General features: G+C 52.6%; 1 protein-coding gene across 7 annotated transcripts in view; it reads right to left on the bottom strand.

Moving 5' to 3' along the window:
• Nucleotides 1-20937, bottom strand: part of DLG3 (discs large MAGUK scaffold protein 3) — a 77436-nt gene extending 56499 nt beyond the window's left edge. For 2 of the 7 annotated variants that reach the window (XM_071569136.1, XM_071569138.1), the window contains exons 1-3: nucleotides 18549-20537; nucleotides 10360-10508; nucleotides 8609-8764 (exon numbers count right to left, since the gene is read on the bottom strand). In XM_071569136.1, the coding sequence (XP_071425237.1) occupies nucleotides 8609-8764; nucleotides 10360-10508; nucleotides 18549-18717 (474 nt within the window). In that variant the 5' untranslated portion in view covers nucleotides 18718-20537. Of the gene's footprint in view, nucleotides 1-8608; nucleotides 8765-10359; nucleotides 10509-14337; nucleotides 14449-18530; nucleotides 20542-20628 lie in introns of those variants that run through there. The other 5 variants (XM_071569137.1, XM_071569150.1, XM_071569142.1 and 2 more) reach the window with 5 other exon arrangements.
• Between the last annotated feature and the right edge of the window lie 83 nt (nucleotides 20938-21020).

The raw sequence follows: 21020 nt of genomic DNA, 5'->3' as shown, positions 1-21020 counted from the left end.
TCTCAGTCTGTCAGTCAGTTCCTTAGCACTACCACAGATCCTAACCAGATGGGATTTGCAATTTGCTGTGTCTGGGGCTTGTTGAATGGATCTTGAAGAGGCACTCTGCAGGGGCTGCACAGCTACTGGGCAAAGGGGGCTGAAAGTTCCCGTGAGCACTGGAAGGTTTGCACAGTCACAGGTGAGTGGGGAGGGGCAGGATAACAAATATCTTACTCTGTGATTGTTCCTTCCTGACACCAGCAGCAATTCATGCTGAGAAATGTGCAGCTGGGATAATAATAAGCAGGCATACCAAGGGACCGATAGCTCTCAGCACTCTCAGGGCAGATGCCCAACAAGTTATTCTCCTCTAGGGCAAAACCATTTTCATTCTGTTAATGATTTGATACATTGCCCAGTTCCTGTATCCTTGCTTGTGGAAGCAATGGCACAAGGGTCTTCAATAAACACCCTTGGCTGGTTTCTGCAATTGACACCATGGCCAACTAAATGTCTTCCATGGCTGTGCTGGCAGGGGAAAGGAATGATGGAGACCTGAAGCAGGTCCCTTCAGCAAAGCCTAGCCTCGCTCCCTGTAAAGGAGAGCCTGGAGGCTCTATTTAATAGCCATCAACTGCAGCAGGCTTTATGGAATTCCTGACACCTCGCAATGCCCATAGCTGCTCTCCCTGTCACCCCGCAGAGATGCTCCTGCCTCGAGCTGGAAGCATGGGCTGTCTGTGCGATGTCTCCCTCGTGCAGGGGGGGAGCCTTGCTGCTGCATGGCCATGGCACTTCCAGTACTGACATGTCTTGTCTGTGGGTGCCCAGTCCTTGTGTGTGCCTCATTTCCTTCAGAATGGAGCACATCTGCAGCCTGATGAAGCACATGAAAGGTTTGACAATATGATCAGGACACAACTTCACCCCTCCAAGCCAGAGTCAGAGTATTTCGGATCTCGTGTCTTTAAGAATGCCAGTTGCTATTTCTTTTTTGTCAGGTACCTTGATGTCCAACTGGTTATGCCTAGTGCGACACAACCAGACATCCTGTTTCTCTGCATCTTTCACCGGCCCAGCCACGGGGAGAAAAATGAATGCGGGTGTCCCTGGGAGCCCCGAGCACCCACGGGGAAGGGGAGATGGGCGCCTGGCTGGCCCGGCGCTGCCTCTTTAAGGGAGAAGGCGCTGCTCGGAATTTTATGAATGGCTGGCCCCGCCCTCGCACCGCCCCCGCTCCGCTCGACCAATCAAGGCGCGCGCCGCAGGGCCGCAGCCGGAGCACGGATCTCTCTTAAAGGCGCACCGTCCCCGCCCGCCCGGCGCCTCTGCCACCGCCACGACACGAGACGGGACCGTTTCGGAAGCCCCGAGGTGACCTTCAAAGCGGTTGCCAACCGCGGGGTGAGGAAGTGTTCCTGAGGTACAAGCACGCCCATGTCTTCCTTAAGAGTGACACACTAGCAACACAAGTCCTGGAGGATGGATGATGAGGGATTAGGTGCCATTTCTCTAATCTGTGCTTCAGGGTTTGGCATGGACATGGGATGGTCAGGTTCCAGGGACTGGACATCCACACTGGCCAGAGCACACAGCTGGGCTGAGTTCTCCCCAAAGACCATGAGCTGCCGAGCCATGGGGTGGGGGGAGCAGGCAGCTGGGACAGTGGTTTCATCACCCTGCTCTTGTTTTGGAACAGATCAGGAACGTGGGACTGCTCCCACGGCTGCAGAGCCCCAAAGCTTATGGAACCTCCCTGTAAAAACACCCCGTGGGATTCAGCTGTGCAAAATCTACCACTGCACAGAGGGGAAATAGCTGTGCAGTACTTGCCAAGGGAGCAGGAATGATCAGTGCAGCAACAGGACTGCAATACACACATGAAGCTGCATGGCTTCAGCATGAAACCCAGCTCCAGGTCCAGCCTGGTCTCCCCTTGCACTGCAGTGCAGTGCCCCCTCCTTGCTCAGCCACAGCTCCTCCCGCAGTCTGCTGTAGCCCAGGCAGTGAAATGACCTGATCTAAAAATACCCCTTAAAAGGAGGGGGGGGGGGACATTGTCCTGCCTGGCAGGACATTGCCATGTTTCCTGGACACGTGCAGGTGGGAAGCTGGTTATGAGGCTGGGGAAGTGATGCCAGCCAGGCAGGATGGTCTCTGTGCCAGGGCTTTGGGCACAGGTGCTGGTGTACCTAAGCAGTGCCAGCCCCAGGAGCTATCCAGGTCATGGACTGCAGGAGGCCTTTGCCTGAGGCTCAATACTTGGAATAATTTTTAGGTGCAATGCCAGTGAGACTGCTGCAAGGTGCTTTGTACCTGCAGGCTGCAGGGCTCAGGCAGGTCCTGTCCTGGGGCAAACACTCTCTTCCTGCAACAGGGCAACAGATTGGCTCCAAATGCTGGCACTGATGCAGCCATGCACAGCCTAAATTCCCAGAGCAGGCAGAGCAAAGCCAGAGGAGCCAGCACACAGTGCTTTCAATGGACCCACCCTTGGATTCACAAGAGGGATGATTTCCAAACCCATGCTCAGTTACTGTCCTCCCCCTGCATTTCCCCTAGCTCCTACCAGTGCCGAGGATAATGCATCTCTCCGTGTAGCTTGATACTGATCCTCCAAATCCTAAAGACTATAAACCTTCATGAGCAGTTATCATGGCTGCTCTATTTATAACAGTGCTAGTACTGCCTCTGCCACCAGAATCCTGATCTCTGTCCAGCCTCATGCCATTAAGATGCAGTGACATTCCCTCAGCTCCAGCACTCCAGATAGAAAGCAGCTGGCCTGCCAGGCTCTGCCTTCAAGCTTGGTTTGTTTACTTAAAAAATGGTGAGTAGAGCCTGTTTGTTTTGCAGAAATGCACCTGGGACATTTGTCCTCATCCTCCTGAGTTGCTGGGTGGCTATGAGGGTGAGTGGAGTATGGATGGGTGGAGGACACGGTGGCACATCCCGTGACGTGGGTATGGAGGCTCTTGATAGCCCCTTGTGGGTTTGTGCTACAGGAGATGGACTCCAGTGTTTCATTTTGATTGCAGCAGGAATACGGTCAGTCAGCTGACAAGGCAAAGGAGGAAAGGAGGAACCTGGGTGCTGCTCTGCAGACCCTGCACCAGCTCATTTTGTAAGCTTGATAAACAAAGCAGGGACCCAGCAGGGACAGTGGAGCTCTTGGAGCTGACGGGACTGGCTCCTGATCAGTCCCCATCCTGCTGGAGATGCCTGTGAATTGTCTTGGTTCTTGCTTTTAGGGCTACATATGAAACCCATCAGTGTGAATCTCAGCATGAAAGTTGCTCCAGTAGCTGTGCTCCCTTGGGGATGGGCAGATACAGACACCAGATGAAGGCAAACAGAGCTGAGGCATTAATCCGGAGGGAGGATGGATGGACTCCAGGCTTGTCTGGATGTTTCTGGAGCCTGGCTGTCTCTGGCTCCCCAGAACCTCTCCCTCACTGCCCTCTTTCTGCCACTACATGGGGAGTGCTGCATGCAGCACAGACCATCAAAATAACTTCAAAACAATGACAATGACTTGGATGAATGGAGAGACCAACTGCCCCACATCCAGCAAGACTTTCCTATGCTGCACAGACAGAAATGCCTTTGTGTCTAACAGGGATTTTCCTTTTGCTCCTGGTTTTAGACAAAAAGCCCACAAGTAGAGTAGTAATAGGTAGCTATGCATGAGATTTTGGGTTGACAGCCTGGTGGTTCTACTGACTTCTTCATACTTTGCTGAAGCTGTATATAGAAGTGGGAGAACTGAAGTCTAGGCATGTTCATCTCTGCAGCAGGAATAGCAAGAGCCTCTAGTAAAGCTGAGGCCATTCAACCCCAAAATGTCCACCAAAGTGACAGTTCTTACTGACACAGCCCTTGCTGACCCCCACTGTGAGCAGCATCATCACTGGGATACAGGCAGCCAGCTGCCCAGCTGGTTGCCCGTGCTGTGCAGGGCTGATGTGTGGTTCAATCTGTGTGTGTTACTGCAGACAGACACCCTCCTGGGTTCAGCACTTTGGCTTTCGAGCCTGTGCCTACAACATCAAAACACTAAACTGCTGGAGAGCATCTGAATGCCCTGAAGCGACCTCCAGGCACAGAGTGGCTTGAGTGATGCTGGGGCAGCAGCCGGGGCCTCTGGGCTCTGGGTTGCTGCTTTTCTTTTCTGCTTCTCCTAAAATAAACATGCTCTCAAACTTGCATGGGAATGCAATGGGGAAGGGGGAGTTCCCTCAGGAGCTGGTTGCTTCTGTTCTCCCATTGCTTGAGCATTAGCCACTTCCCAGGATTTTGGGGTTGCAGGGCTGATGCTGGGGGGCTCAGGTTGAGGTAAAGCAGCAGTCAGTCTGGTCTGCAGCAATGGCTTCAGCTGCCTGCCCAGTCAGCCCACAGAGAGGACACGGGTGGTGGGGACAGCAAGCAAGCATGCTGATGGGGGCTTAGGGGGTCTGCATTCAGTGTCAGACATTCGCCCACAACAGGGACCTGTTTAATTTCCCTGATGCTCCATGCAAAAGCAAACAGATCCTTGATGCTCCCCTTGTCACACACCTTGCAGAGAAAATGGAGAGTAGTGGGGCTGCAGCCAAGACAGGGCAGTGAGGAGCTCACAGCAGACATCTCTGCAGCTGCAGCATCTGCCACACTGATCTCATCCTGACCTGCTGCTCCTGCTAGGCAAAGGTGCAGAGCATGGGAACGCCCTTCTCCTTCGCCAAAGGCATATCGGGAAAGAGGAAAAAGCACTCGAGAGAAGGACGGTGGAAGCAGACAGTCGGTCGCCACGTTGGCAGCACGGCTTGCCTTTCTCTGCCAAATTCCCCAGGGAGCTCCACGAACCTGTTTGGCTCTCGAGCTGTGGGTTATAGGGCAAACGGATGCATCTTCTTCAGCAGCAGATGCAGCAGGGAGGGCTCCCAACACCCTGCCAGGGCATTTCTTCCAGGGCTGTATCCTCCCTGGGACACAGGGAGAGGAATGGGACATTTTTAGCCTCAGCCCAGCAGGGCTAAAGCACAGACTGCACCTCTCATGCTGCGGGCACGCTCAGCGGCACCCCACACACCTCCAGCCTGTGGCCCCTGCCAGCTTGGGTTCCTATTCACCAGTGATTTCAGAGCGCACACGGACTGCCTGTCCTCGGAAGCAGAATCGCTCGTACTCTCCGCATCATGTTAAGACGTGCTGTTGCTCAGTGTCAGCTGCAGGGCTGAGCAAGGACAGAGCTCTGGCGCTGGTGTCGAGCAGCAAAGCAGCGAGCCCTTTGGCAGGTGGGAGGGATGCACGGGCAGGAGAAGGCGGCAGGCGCGGCGCTCACTGGCGCGGTAACAGGGATGAAGTCAGAGTGGCTGCAGAGCCTTGCTGGGAGGCAGGAGAGGGTGGCAGGGGAAAAGAGCAGCGCTTCCTCGCAGGCGCACAGCTCTACTCATCAGCGGCATTGTTCCCCTTTCATTTATCTTTACAGCTGGCTGCGCTCTGCACAGCGAGCTGGCTGCTCTCTGCTGGCTGCTCTCTGCTCTCTCCGAGAGCTGCAACATTCTCGACAGCCTGTGAGCACAGGCGAGTGGCATCGGCCACAGGAGCATCCTCCTGAGTCTTCCAGCTGCAGACACACATAACCCCTGAGCAGCCTTGCTAAGGCTAGGGGAAAGGTTGAAATAAAAGATTCAGCAAATAAAACCCCACAAGCCCCAGAGCTCAGGCAAGATTGTGCCTCTGTATGCCTCAACAGGGCATTTTAGCTGGCAAAGTCCCTTTGCTCTTGCCCCGTTGAGGGCTCAACAACCACTTTCCCATGGAGGGATGGTTTCAGCCCACTAAACCTTGACAGGATGCATATGTTGTTAATGTATTTACCGGCACCACTTCCTTCGTAGCAGCCATTTGCACACTGCAGGGCTACTCAGAGCACACCCATATCCTCACCAGCAGGCAGAAATTTCCTGTTCCTGGAAGCATTTGTGCAGAGGGGCAATTTTTTTGTCATGCATCTTCCTGGCTAAAGCAGGTTACGGTGGCTTTTGCTCTGCTAACACTGCTGGGGAGAACTGAGGGCAGGAGAAAGGAAAAGCCACATAAAACTAATTTACATCAACAGATGCAATAAAAGCATTGCACTTACTTCAGGTAGGATAAGCCAGTTCATCATCTTGCCTTTTATCAGTGGCAGGGTGTCCACTAGGGCTCTTGTTTCTGGGCTGATAGCACCAGAGAGGCAGCTGCTCTGCCCTGCAGCTGGTGCTCCTCTGCCCTGGCATTAAATATCACTTATTATAAAAGCTTCTCTGATTCTTCCAAGTGCCATTTTCCATATCTCAGGTGTTTTTCTGAAACCCACTTTGGAAAAGCCAGTAGCAAAAACCAAGCATTGCAGGCTGGAAAGCAGCAAGTCCCCACAGAGCTGGGCAGGAGCTGGGTGTGTAGGTGTTATCCAGCCCTGACACTGCCCTGCGTGCTGGGGCTCTTGAGAAGTGACACATGAGGTGGTGCTGGCAGGAGCTGAGGTGTCCTCCAGTGCTTTCATGCAGGAGTGAGGGATGAGAAACAGGTCCCATGCTGCAGTGGATGGGCAGAGCCTGCCCCCATGCAGCTGATCTTGTGTCATAGTCCGAACTGCTGACATGGAGGACTGCTGGAAATGCTTCTCCTTCACCAGGGCAAGGCCTGTGTTCAGCAGTGAAGGTGACATCTTGGGGAAAGACTCACCAGTGTTAAAGGACCCCATACTCCAGCCCAGGGGCTGCTGCAGAGGAGCAATGCTTGAGCCTGCAGCTCTCCAGCACTGCTTGGTTCCAGTTTTCAAGAAAGCTTCTGGGTCTCCACAGAAAGCCAAGTTCCAGGCAGGAGTACAGGCATGACTAAGCCTGACACTAAACGCCACCATCCTGACAGCTTTTCACCTCCAGGCCCCTACTCTGCCTGCAGCCACGCTGCTAAGTGGCCATCCTCTGGGATGAAAGAGGCTGAAGATGAGAGCCCTGCCAGAGCACAGTCCTCCCAGAGTCCCATCGAGCCCATCCAGGTCCCCAGGGTTCCTCCCTCTGGAGGCAGTGACTCTCTGCACAGGGCTGGCAGCTCAGTCCCTGCAGATGGGTGACCCCTAAAGCGCCAGTGCCTGGCACTGAGGCCTGGCCTCATATTGACACAGGCTGGGAAAGAAGGAGGCTGAAAATTAAAAAAACTTCACAGAATGACAGGAATTATTTCAGGTCTGCAACAACCTGCCTCACAGTGAGTGAGTGAAGAAGCCAATCTGTTTAGTTTATCTAAGGGAAAGTTAAGAGGGAACTTACATGCATCTATAAATACCTACATGTTGGGAACATTTCTGATTGCCAAGGTCCTTTATCCTAGCAAACAAAGGCAGCAAAATTTCCTGGCGCTGGGAACTAAAGCAAGAGAAATTCAGGCTCACAGTAAAGTACTGATTTTAATGTGAAGAACAAATAACCATCAGGCCAGCCAGGCCAGGGAGAGAGCATATTCCCCATTGCACAAAGCCTTAAAATTAAAGCTAGGTGTCTGCTGCTAAAGGAGACATTGCAACTCAGCCAGACATTTGGGGCAACTAGGAATAAAATACCTCAAAATCTGACTGTTTCCAACTGCTCAGGCTCTCACCCCTCATGGATTTGCCCTGTGGCTCCCCTGTGGTGGTGGTTCCCACCCACCGGCAAATGGAAACCAGCAGCCAAGCTCATCCTCATGTCATGTTCAGAAAACCACTGTCCCACCCTTCCAAAACCAGTAAAGATGTGTTGAATGTTTGAAAATGTAGAGAGAAGCAAGAGGAAAAGGAGAAATTAAACAGGAAAGGGAAAAAAATGGGGTGTTACCCATTTTATTGCAGACCAGAATAAGAAAAGAAACATTTAAAAAAGGACAGAAAAGAGGCAGTGCAATTTTTGTATTTAAAATACTTTGGAAGAAGGCTTAGAATTAGCAAACAAACATTATTTCAAACTATGCCAAGAAAAACAACATTTTCATAAAATTTTAAATCCATGGTGAGCTCCATCCATCCTGGCCACTTCATCCCTCCCAGAAGTGCATTTTGCCCTTCACTCATCCCTAAAACTCCCTGCAAATGTGTAGCCCAAACGATGCACTTGCAGCAGGAGGGAGCTGAGATTTACGATGCACATCCAAATAAATGGTGTTTCCAAGTAAACAAGACAGTAGAGAAAAGCTCCCGGTAAGCTGAGGAACGGACCTGCCATTTAAGAGCTCAGAGAAAAAAATATGGAAATCTGCAACGTGGGAGCGTGCCAGCGCTGGGGGCGAGAGGGACGGGGCTGGGAGGATTTCCAGCTCCACACAGCCTGTGTTCCTGCACCAGATACACCTGCCCTCCGAGCCCTGAGGGCTAACACTGGGCCACGGTAAATAACAATGCAGGGAGATGATTTTGGGGCTGTCCAGCCCCTGGCATAGGTGACTGCTTGGTTTTTTTAGTGTTAGCACCACCAGAACAGCCGTGAGGAAACACTGTCAGCTCCAGGGGAGGAAAACACCTCCACGGCAGCATCCCTGCAGTGCTCTGAGCACATGGCCCCGGAGCTGTCCCTCAGTGCCAGCCGCTGGCAGGGTGGGAGGTGGCGTGGGGCGCACGGAGGCTCACCTGGGGCAGGGTGCTGTGAGAGCTGAGCACCAGGCTGCAGACACTGGCTGGTGCCTCTGTCCTCCGTGCTGTCACCCTCACCAGTCGTGGTGGTGTCACCGGTGCACTGTCCCCAGTCCCCGTGGGAAGCCTCTGCTCATGGTCCCAGGAGGAATCCTGAAATGAGATGGGGGGTACCTGTGGGTAGGGTAGGCCAGCTGTCTTCAGGCTCCCACTGCTTCTGGAAGGGCCAAAAGGAGCTTTTCCCCATGCAAGGGGCTCATAGTGAGCATCCCACCACTGGTGTCAGCCTGCCTGGCCCTGGCCCCGGCCCCTGGGGCAGCTGGCTCACTGCAGGCTTTCTGGGTGGGGGCTTGGGGGCTGTCCCACTGCTGCATTGCACTTCATGTTTCAGCAACACAAGGTAGCTCAAACACAACTTTTGGAGAAAGAAGAAGGGATTTGATGGCGTCAGTGCCTTGGGCTGTGTTCAATGCAAGGAAGGCCCTAGACTGGCTGCTTTGCTCATTCCTGCTGCAGACAGGGATGGTGGAGGGAGCAGGGGCACCCTTCACACCAGCTGTGCCAGGCCCATGGCCACTGCCCTGGTTGTTTCCACATTGATTTTTAAAATTCTTTATTGACTGTTACATCTCCTCGGGGACCCATGGACTGGCCTGGCTGCAGAGACTGGTGGCTGCTACCAGCAGAGTTCACTGGAGGGTGGATCATGGCTACAAGAGACCCAAAGAGCCAAAGCAAGATCCCACTGCCTGTGGTAAAATGTCACTAAAAATTAATTTATAAACGCGTACTAAATTTGCAGGTTTGCCTTTAACTAAAGGCACTGACAAGATGAAGGGGGTCAAGAAAAAATGGGACTAAAATGGTTCCTTAGTCAGAGGGACACAGGGACACAGATGTCTCCTGCACTGATTCTGGGCAGTTTTGTCCCCCTGTTCTTGATTGTTAAACTCCTTTAAAGTGTTCTTCCTTTGATGATATCATTCAGTTCCATCTTCCCTGTGTGACACTCAAATTTGGTGTCCCCTCAGGTATATGATGGGGAGCCAGTTCAGTCCATGAGGTAGCGAATGGTGTTTATCTGATAGGACTATTTCACTTAAAGGAGAAATTTTTTGCATTTCTGCACAAACATTCCTGTATCCCCACATCAGGGAGATCCCAGAGCATCCCTTGGCAGGGCACGAGGCAGTGCGAGGGGGACGGGAAGACAGCCTGAAAATACACAAGGCAATTTTATTTACCTTGGTGTCTTTGAGATGAGACCCTACTGCTCAATTCCTACTCCCCACCTGGTGCTTTATCTTTCAAAAGCCTTTAACCAGAACAGCCTTTAAAAGGCTGTTGAAAATTAAAGTGAATGCAAATAAGAAAGACAGAAGTTATCTGAGAGCTGGGAAAAAATCCTGAAAAGGGAATCTTAAAGGACTCAACCTACTTCACTTATCAAAAGCAACCCACGAGGTGGCTGGATCAGAGAGCTGAAATGCCTCCATGGGAGACAGCATCAGACAGGAGCAACTAATCCAGCTGCAACAGCAGAGCAGGAACCAGAGCTGGGACTGGAGCTGTTCGCATTAGCAGTCATTCAATTAACACTTGTGAACCAGAGAAATTGCCACATTAATGAGACAAGCTATGACAGAGGTGTGGAAACAGTCTGGATGTGAGCTGGGCAGGCTGTGGTGGCCTCAGTGCAGGAGTGTGCAGGGTGTGACCCTGCAGCATCCTGACAGAGTGGCTCTTACCTCAGGTGGGTTTTGGGGCTCTCTGGGTGTCACCACAGAGCTGGGCTCGCTGGCCTCATGCTGCTGCCTGGCTGTGCCATGATGTGCCTCCAGGCTTGGAGATGGCAGGGGTGCGGAGCGCAGTGTGAAATCATAGAATTCATGGATATCTGCAAAACAGCAGGAGAAGCATCCACAGGACCTGGGAGGCAGCTGCCTGCTGCCAGCTCCTGTGTGGTGTGCAGCACCTGTGCCCTCCCACTGTGCCTCCAGAGCCTCTGAGAGAGGCTGGCATCCTGGAAGAGGGCTCTGCTGGCTCCCCAGGCTTGCTGCATTGCCCACCACACCCCCTCTGCACGGCAAGAGGTGTAGAGGAGTGCCTGGCTCAGTGTGCAATGCCCCATGGCTCTGGAAGACATGGGCATGTCCATGGAGCAATGGCCACACAGTCCACAGGGTCTGAGAGAAAATACGCACAGCAACATCAATGCAAAACTCACCCCATCCTGCTCGCCAGGCTGTGTCACCCCCAGGCACAGTCCCAAGTCCTTTCTGCTCCAAAAGGCCTCCTGCACCAGGCAGCCCCTGCCTGCCTCCCTGCCCTGACACAGATGGGCATTTCCCTCCCCATCACTGCTCCCCAGCACCCCTGGCCTGTGGAGGGGTTGCCTTCCCAGGGGGACAGGCAGAGGGCACAGGGCACTAGGAGAGCAGGCTCACTGTGAAAGCTCTAAATCTGATGACAACAGCTGTGTTATCTCATCTCCAGCTCCTTCTTTGATAAATTCCCTCTTCCCATCAGGCACAATGCTACCCTACGTACTGCCACAAGCAGATGTCAGATATTATTCTGGGCTCCAAGGACCAGGGTCTGCTGCTGTAAACCACAGTGGCTCCAGAGAGAGGTGTGGGAATGGGGTGACCCAGGCCTTGCTGCTCCAGAGACAGTTATGGGGTGACAGCATGACCTGACAGCACCTGCTCAGGCATAGCTCCAGAGGGGCTGTGGGAGCCCAGAGCCTTTCCTACCCCTGCCAGGAGGATTTTACCCTCTCCTGGTCACACAGAGGATTCCATGGAGCAGCAGGGCTGCAGTGGGCTTTGCTCCTCCCTTGGGAAGCCTCCACTGCTGTGCACTCAGGCAGCTGCTGGCCCCTGGCAGCCCACAGCTCATCTCCAGAGCCAGCACCAACATGGGAGATATGAAAGTTAATATATCCATTGCAGAAGGGTTTAATTTCAGAAAGGGAATTATATAAAAAGTGAGAAATGTTTTTATGAAGAAACTGAAAGGGTAACAAAAATTTGTGGGAGGCTCTGAGCCTATTTAGAGAGACCCACCGGCATAACAGAGCAGGCAAGCAGTGTGTGGCTGAAGGATACTGTAAAGGGAGGGAAGCAAGGCTTGACTTTAGGGAAAAGGAGGCTATTGAAAGTGAGAAGACATTCATCTAAACAGCTGAAGTTGCATCTAAATGAGAAAACCAGAAAGGATGGTAAATGCTGCCAGGTTAGAGGTAAAGCTCCAAAAGGTCGGCCAAAAGAGTTTGGTAAACGCCTTGCAAAAGCCATAAAAAAGTAATAAATCCCTTCAAGCACCTGGGAAACAGGAAGCCTGGCAGAGTCAGCAGGGCCAAAAAGTCACGGCAGCATAAATAAGCACTTAGAGCAGGAAAAGCCTCAGCAGGAACCTGAGTTCATTTTCTGTACCTGCGTCTGCTCTGGAGGAAGCTGGAGAGCTCCTCTCCCGTGAGTGACCCGAAGGGCAGGCTGTGGGGCCCAGCCTAGGGGGGGACATGGCCCTTCCCATGGCACTCCCTGCGAGCTCATGGACAGAGTGGCTGCACCAGCCCCTCTAATGCAATTTCTCACCTGAAAGTATGCCTCACCAAGGCACCATAGGGTATTAAACGCCCACATTATTAAGATTTCCAAAGGAAATCTGGTGAGCATTTGGCAGTGTAAGCAGGGACATGCTGACCACTGCCAGAGGCTGTTTCCCAGATATAGCAAGATGCTCTGCCTAAGCATGGATAGGGCAGCTTGAAATTTTTCTTGCAAGTTTATCAGTGCATGCCTGAGCAAAGAGGGTCTGCTGATCAGTGATAAGATTGAGCGAGGAGGGTCTGCTGTTCTTATTGCTGAGAAATGCTGAGACCAGCTTGACCTAACTCCCAAACCCCACCACAAGGACATGCAAGACTAGTGCTCCCTGACAGAAGCTGGGAGCAGCAAAAATGTGCAGGCTCTGATATGGAAGTGAGAGTCAGGAGTGGTGAGAAGAAGAAACTGAAGAGCTGCTCACACCTTTTTCAACACAAAGCATATTTTGCTGATTAAACCTGATAACACATAACCTGAAAAATGCAAATAACTGACAGTCAATCACTTTATACTATAAAAGGCCAGTTCTACTTTTGCACAGTGAGGACTTCTATCATGCCTCCCTAAGGCCTGTGAAGATCCTTCCGTTGAGTAAGAAAGCCCCTCACAGTTACTCCTCAAGGCTAAGTGAGAGATTTGCACATGGTCATTGGTATGGGTGAGTAACAGCAATCTCTACTTAATAATTGTTCACCTAGCTTGAATATAGTTGCTTTAATATTGCTTCAAAAGCAGTGCACCACACTAGTAGTTGTAGCTATCCATACTGCGTAGTAAATAATTCTGATTAAGCTCTTTTTTCTAATCATCATCATAATAAATGTAAATAAATAATTTAATATATTTATATAAATGTATTAGGTTTGCTATCCTTAATATTGTGGGACAAAGTTATGTGAAACTTGAATTACACCTGTATAATCTCTGATGTAAATCATTGACAAAGTCTGGGGCTAAGATTGGATCCAGCTGCACCCAGGCTCTTCGCTGAGGAGTTTAGAAAGCAAGGAGGTCCTTTCTGCTCCGCATGACTCAACAGGAGGGCTTCTCTAATAAACTTTGTCTGAAGCTCCCACTCTGCCCACAACACCAAGGACACTTTCACAGAGCAGGACAGCACACCCAGACACAAGTGTCCATTCTCTCTCCCTGTGCTTAACCACATGCCCAGTCACTGCAGCAGCACATTCATGTTGCAGATGGGATGAGTACAGCATTGACTCCCATCTTCCAGCTCCCTGGGGGTGCCTGGTCTGGTGACCTCCCAGCTGTAGGGAAAAAGCTGCTATAAATTTCAGCTGCAGGCAGACCAGCTGGGTGCCCACGGGGAGCCCAGCCAGGCTTTGTGGCTGCCGGAGCCCAGGGAGCACCGTGACACTGGCCAGTGTCAGTGCTGCTTTTGGAGCTGCTGTTTTGTGCTGCCAGGCTCTGTCCTGTGCCCCAGGAGACATGGGGCAGCTGGCAATGATGGGAGCAGTGGGAGTCCCCAGATCTACACACTGCACCTGGGGTATCCCTCCATAGTCCCCTAGCTGCAGAACACACTGCTGGCAGCCCCTGAAGCCCTCCCAAATCAGACATGAGGTCACAGCAGTCATTGCACAGCCAGACAAACTGGACTTTGTTTTTGTGCTAAAACATCTCTCCCTCTGGTTATAAAAATAATAATTGCATAACAGGATAGCAGCAGCTCCTGGCTGCATGGATTGCATTTGATTCACACAAAAGTTTAAAAGAATGAAAACAGGATTAGAACAGCCCCATTGTGGGGGTGCAGTGCTGCTGGCATCCCCCTTTGCCACCCATCTGCTGCAGGAACACAGCCTGGGGCAGCCAAGCTGGCAAGGCGCCTGCAGAGCAGAAAACTTGTGCCCTGAAGCAGCCGCTCTCCACCTCCAAAACCCTCAGCCCAGTTTAGGTGCTTGCCAGAAGCAGGAATTGCTGCTGGCACCAGGGATTAGAAGAGTTTCAGGATTGGTGGACAGAGTTCAGGCAGCAAAGGACATGGCTGTGACAGAAGTACATTTTAGGATACATGCATGTGTCATTAAAAATAACTTAAATATATGCCTCATTTGTAATGAGCGTCACAAGTTGCATACAAATCTGCCTCACTTCTGCACTTTAAGAGCAGCACTACCTGAAAAGCCTCAGTAAGAGCATGTTGTGGTAGCAAAAGGTGATGCTGCATGTTCTGTCTTATAGCCCAGTTTCTGTGTGATGACACTGTAAATCCATTCTGGATCTAATAAGGAAAAGTAACAAGATTTACAGAGATTAGAATTTTTTTAACAATTTCCTCATGAGGTTAATTCGTCAAATAACTATCATTAAATATTTCTATAGCACCAGCATCTGAGGGCTAATGCAGCATCCTTGTACCAGCCAGCACATGCACTTACTGAAAATGACATTTCTTCCCCAATATGTGCTCTATCACCACAGATTTACCCCCAGCAGAAACCCCAGGCTTGTACCAGACCCTCAGCTATGGCCCCACTGCCACAGCAGGGATTCACAGCTATGGCTGCCACAGTAGATCTTTCAAGCAAGATACAAGTTTCCATCCTTGTGATTGGCAAATATGCAAGAGGAGAAGTCCTCAGGGTTGGAAATCCTCCAGATTCCACCAGTTTTTCACCCTGGCTCCTGCAGCCACCCAGGGAGGCCACAACCACTGTTCTCAGCAGCGCTGCTGGCAAACCGAACTCCCAGCTGGAGTTTTGCATCCAGGGAAGCACTGCCTGCCTCTCCAGACTTCACCACAGCTCTGGGAGGAATTTTTTTTGGGGTAAAACGAGCTGCAGGGGAGGGTTGAGGTCCAAGCAGCTGATAGAACCTCACTGAGATCTGCACCAGCCACTGCTCAGACAGGAGATGAGCTGAATCCCAGAGGGATCTGGGGAGGAGCACATCCCCCATGGCTGCTGGCAGCTGGGATGGCTGGACATATACAAACCCTGCCTGTCCACCCAGCTTCTCCCCCTGCAAAGGGCACAACGGCCCCTTTCAGCACTGGCTCTGGGAAGGAAAGGTCATGGAGCTACTTTTGTGTGCAAGCACCATCCTCCTCGGTGGCAGGAGAGGAGACCAAGCATCTCCCTGAGGGGCTCCCAGTAGCAAAGGGAAAGCAGGACCACCATCGTCCCAGCCCAGGCTCCTTGAGCACCCGTTTGCTGGGCTGTTTCCCTGCAAGTCACGCACTTGGCTCCACAGCCTCAGACACAGAGAGAGAGGGGCCAGGAGAAGGGAGCCAGCACAGTCTGTTTTCCCTCTGTGCCGCCAAGGAATTTCTTTTGTGCGGAGCAGGGTTTGGCACATTCCAGTGCAGAGCAGCTCCTGCATCGCTGTGCTGTGTGACCGTGGCACCCTGTGGGTCCTGGCAGAGTCAGTGTGCCCCAGGCATGGGCAGCTCCAGGGACAGGGAGGTGGTCACAAGGTTTTAAAGGGTTGTCCTGTGCTCAGAGGAATCTGGCAGAACACAGTGCATGTGCAGAGAAACACTGGGCACGAACACAGTGACAGATCCAGCACAACACAGATGCATCCTGGACACAACACAAGCTTTATCTGAACATCCCAGCAGATCCTCCCCTGGAGATGGACAAACTGGGATTTTAGGAGTCCCCAAAACAAATTAATCTTTTAAAAACTTATATGGAAAGTCATATTCCTGGCATTCTTCACATGGACCAACTTGGGAAACTCCATGATGTATATTACTTTTGATAGCTTTTCTATGGCCTATTGCATTTTGATGTTCAAACACCATCCAGCCAATGCATGCCTTAGAAAAGCACCACCTGCAGGAGTGGACAACCGGATGACAGGGATGGACCAGGCTTGCACATTCATCATCCCCCAGAAGTTGAAAAAAAGCAGGGCCACATTGCTGACAGGCTGCAAAGGCCTCTCTACAGCCAGAAGCATCTGGCATGGCATGGAGCAGTGAGATGGGAGCCTCTGCACTGAGAAGTGTATCAGTGGCTCTTTTGCAAATCCTCCTCCCTTAGACAAACATTGAACCAGTGTTATGACTCCAAGAAACATCAGGCAGAGACAGAGCAGCCCACTGGGAAAAGGAGGGGTGAAGAGCAAGTAAAATAGAAATGTTCTATCACCATTCCAGAGCTGTCACTGTACTCCAGCAGGTCTGGACTGTGGACATGAGGCAACCCAGTGTGTGCCAGCTGTGTGTGGTCACAGCAAGCACACAGCCAGACACAATGTCCATGCTGGGACAGAGGAATTCACTAACCTACTCCAAGGGAAGGGAGCAGGGGCCGGAAGTAATTACTGCACATTCCTAGTTTAGGTAAACACTTCTAGAGAAAGCTTGCTCTGGCACGGGGAGTTAATATCCTGTTAAACCAGTTGAAAAGGTCACCAGCAATCAAGTGACACTCCCGACACTCCCTCGTGCCAGAGCTGACAGGGCACTAAGACAGAGGACTGAGAGCAGAGAGCTCTGTGCAGCATCTGCCAGCCAGTGTGTGGCTGCAGCCAGCTCAGTGCACATGCAGACGTGTTCTCTGCAGCTACACTCTCTCCACAACACTTCTGCACCAGTATCAACAGCCCTGGGCCTTGGGAGAGCTGCTTTACTGCCTTCACACAGCCCTAGGGAAGACAAAAGCAGTCAAGGGTGTTGAGCTCATGTCAGGTTTCCCAAGGTGATCACAGCCCTCCTTGGGATCACTGCCTCCAGGGTGGGGTGAACCTTGGGCTGGGGACCATTTAGAGAATGGGTTGTATAAATTAAAGAGACAAGAAAAGAGCTGCACACTGGCCCCTTCAGCGTGGGGGCCCACCTGCCCTGGAGAGTCCTTCCTTGTCACGTGTCTCTGCTGCCTCTGACACAGACATTCCAGCACAAGACCTTCAAAAGGACACGGTGGAACTGAAAGCCTCCAGGTGATGCTCCAACAGCAAGAAAGAAGAAAGGAAAGAATAAAATAGCTCAGGACCCACCACTCAGTTTCATTTTCAATGGAAAACCTGAAGCACAGAGTAGCTGCTGCTGGCAACTCATGCCTCTGCACACACAGAAGTGGGTCCCTGGCTGCAGAGGTGTGAAGAAAAGGTGAGAGCTGCCAAGAGACAAGAGAGACGGTGAGGGGGAGCACCAGGGCTGAGACAGCCTTGAATCAAAGTGCACTGAGACATGCCACAGACCACATGTGGAGCTCTGCATGCTGGGGCCCCAGTCTTTCTCAAGGGTGTTTCTCTGCGGTGTTTCCCTTCCTTCCCACCAGGAAAACTCAGCTTCTCTCCCAGGAGACCCAGGAACAGAAACCACAAAGGCTGCATGTGTTTCCTAAGGCCCACACAGAACACAACTTAAGGAGTAGCTGAATGGGAACTCCTGCCCCTCTTCACATGCTTCAGCTTCTTCAAATGGTTCTCCGGTTTTACTTCCAAAATTAGTGCCCTAAGTCAACCTGCACAGCCAGGATCTGGTCTGATTTGCCAGGGAATGGGGTTGAGAAACTTGAGTCCAAACCCATTGAACTTTGTTTTTCTTAAAAAAACACTTTGCAAAGAAAGCGCATTTTCAAATGCTCCTGTCCAGCAAGATAGACATGTGCCTTGCACAGAGAAGCTCCAAAGTCCAGCAAGACTCCAGCTGTATTTGTCTAAATCCACATGGAGAACTTTATGCAGTCCTCAAAATGCTATTTTCTGCTGTCAAGCCCCAAGATGAGCCACACTGTTAAGTCTGTTTCTTGTGTGAAATGGAGCTGCTGGAACAGTGTGTTACTCACAAGTGCTTATAGGTCTAAGCACAAGAAATGCCAGAATACCCCAAAGGAGCTTGGTACATGTGGATTCTCTCTTAAAGATAGAAAAACTTAGTTTCCCTTCAATTTTGCAGCAGGAGTGGAAAGCAGCAGGTTGTGATGAGGCTGAGGGCACTGCAGGAGTGAGGGACTGTGGCAGAATGTCCTTGTACAGCAGCAGAACTAGAAACCCAGTGGTGGCTGAGGACACACCAGGCCTGCACTGCACAGAGGGTGCTCACAGCATGGCAGGACCCTTTAGCAGGTGCTGGGTAGATCTGGCATGGCCGATGAAAAAGGCTTTACCCTTTGTCCTCGATCATCCAACTGAATAATCACATCACAAACACCCGGTGATTGCAGCCCTGACCCCAATATCTCCTGCCCAAGTCCTGGAGGGAAAAGACAGCCCAGCTCCCTGGAATTATGTGCCATGTGTTTGCATAGGATGCACCCGCACTGGTCAGTGTCAGGCACCTGTGCAGGATCAGGCCCCAGGAGGTCCCACTAACTGCAAGGCCAAGGGACTGCAAGGCAGGAGCTTACCCAGCAGAGCCTGGAAGAGTTCACTTTGAAAGATGTGCGAGACTTTTCCAATGGAGGCCTTTAACTCCTGCTCCTCCGGGGACCTCAGGGTGCTTTGGTATCTGGTCAAAATTTCCACTGCCCGTTCAGTGTCTGCAGAGATGACACAGGAGTAACAAGGCATTAACATTGAAAGATGTTAAGGGAAGGCTCAAGTACAGGCTTGGATAATGCCTCCAGTTGTCTTCTAGTTTGTCTTTTAAAGAATCAGCCACAAAAGCAGTCTCCTTAGCTACACCTGGAAGAGCTAACCCTGTTGAGAGGTGGAGAGCTGGGCAGGGGCTGGAGGAGAGGTGATTCTGCCACAAACGCTGAAGATCAGAGGCTAAAATCAGGTCAATACACCTCTGAACCCTATGGCACTGGGCAGCCTTAACACCTCTGCCATCTCCCAAGCAGAGAAGCCACTGAAGAACTGGACACACCCCAGTTGCACAGGCCTATGAATACTAACACAGGAGCTGCAGTCTCCCACATGGGGCCAGATGGCTGCAGTAAAGCTAAGCATAGGCCCATTCTCATAGTGCAAACAGCTCAGCTACACAAGTGGCAAAACTTAGGTTTCTACAGGGTGAAGCATAGGAATTGCTTCATGTGGGTCAGCAGGAGACCAGTGGAAAAGGAACACGATATCTTGGGGTCAAAGAAGATGCTGGCCAGGAGGGGAGCTGGAGGATGCCACGAAGCAATGCTTTAGTTAAAGACTGGGCTCACTATAACTGAGAAAACTCTGGACCTGAAATAGTGGGGCTGTGATCTCTGTGCCTGGACACCTCCAAGCTTCTCTGGGCAGACAGCCAGAGCTGCCAGTACAGCCCAGCCTCAGATGTGACCCACATCTCAGGCAGGTGGGGAACTCCTGTGGACCTTGAGACTGTCCCAGCCCTATCAGTGGACATTTCCTTTTGTCACCCAGGCAGCCCACAGACAAAGAGCGTCTGTGTGAGGAGGCAGAGAAGCTGTCCCGCCACTGCTGGAGACTCATCTTTTAAGCCAGGAACTCATGCAGAAAGGATGACCCTGCTCATCATAGGGCTCTTGGCACTGAATTCAGGTCATCAGACAAGAGGGCCTGTGTCTGCTAGGGTGTGTGACACCTGGTATCCCAGTTCTCCCAGCCACCCAGCTTCTCCTTGTCTGAAAGGGAAAGGGGGTCCTCCTGCCTGTGTCCCCAGCCACACTAACTCATCATGGGAGCAGAACAAGGAAAGAAGTCTGGGGAAGCGTGAATAACTCCTACTCAGAGTTGGGTTCCATGCTGGCTCCAGAAAAGCAGGGACTTCCCTGAGCATTATAGGGACCCTAGCCCTGTGCTATCACTAAGAGCTTCCTTTTCTGCAATACAAGACAGTGGCTTCAGACACTGCTCAGCATCCCATGAGCAGGGTTGAGATATCTTTGCATGCTCATTCCTGACTTTACCTGCAGAATCTAAAGAAATAGATGAAGAACTGGGGCCACCACATCAGGAGGCAAAGACTACAAACGTGGTGTGAACAGCACGCACCCTGCACTGCCCTCTGTGCTGCTGGCCACCAGCATCGAGTGACAGCTGGCTGGAGCGGGGGAGCACTGGCTCTGGACAAGCAAACCTAGGAAGTGCTGTGCACGGGGGTGAGACCAGAAGACCCTTCTTACAGCACTCCAGAAAGAGTACGTGGTGTCCAGGACCCATATCACCATGCCTCAAGGTACCACTTACAGAAGATCCCTCCTCGCAGCACACCCCCCGCCATGCCCTCTCTCCTCCCCACAGCACCCAAGGGCTGTGTCAGCACAGCATCCCGCAGCCACCCACTCCGAGCCACGAGGATCCGTCCACAGCTCGAGGAGGGCGTGAAGTGAGCACGCCCCGTCCTCGGCTCAACCTCTGGCTTGCACGGCCGCCCGCAGAGGAGTGCGGGAGCTGCCCGGCAGGAGCGCGGAACGCCGGGCGCGGTCCGAGCGCCGGCCCCGGCCGGGCAGACACTTGTTGAGCGTGGGGGCGCGGTGCCCGGCGCGGCGGGCAGGCCAGGGCAGGGCAGGGCAGGGCGCTCCTTACCTTCTCGGCGGATCATCGCTCCGCCGTGGCCGACGGCCGCTCCGCTCGGTGCCAGCCCGCGAGCGGCCGAGCCGCCGCCCGCCCCGCCCCGCAGGGACCGGCCGGGAGCCGCGCCCCGCCCGCCGGTACCGCCTCCGGGAGCGCCCCGGCTGCGGGAGCATCCCCGCCCCGGAGCCCGCCGGGCTGCGGAGAGGCTCGGCCGGCGCCCCGGGAGCCCCGCCCGGCTCGGCCTCCCCTCCCTGGCTGCCGGCTCCGGTTCCCGGTTCCGTCAGTAGGTGGCACGGAGGCGCCACGGAACGCGCCCGCCCCGCCGGTGCCGTCCGGGCTGTGCCTGCCCCTGCCCCGCGCCGGCAGCGCCTCCCGCAGCCACGACCCGCCGTGCCCACCGCACC

This window comes from Pithys albifrons, chromosome 14 (genome assembly GCF_047495875.1).
Source record: "Pithys albifrons albifrons isolate INPA30051 chromosome 14, PitAlb_v1, whole genome shotgun sequence".
Taxonomy (NCBI): domain Eukaryota; kingdom Metazoa; phylum Chordata; class Aves; order Passeriformes; family Thamnophilidae; genus Pithys; species Pithys albifrons.
Note: the sequence above shows the minus strand (reverse complement) of the source record. Positions and strands in the feature narration are given on the sequence as shown.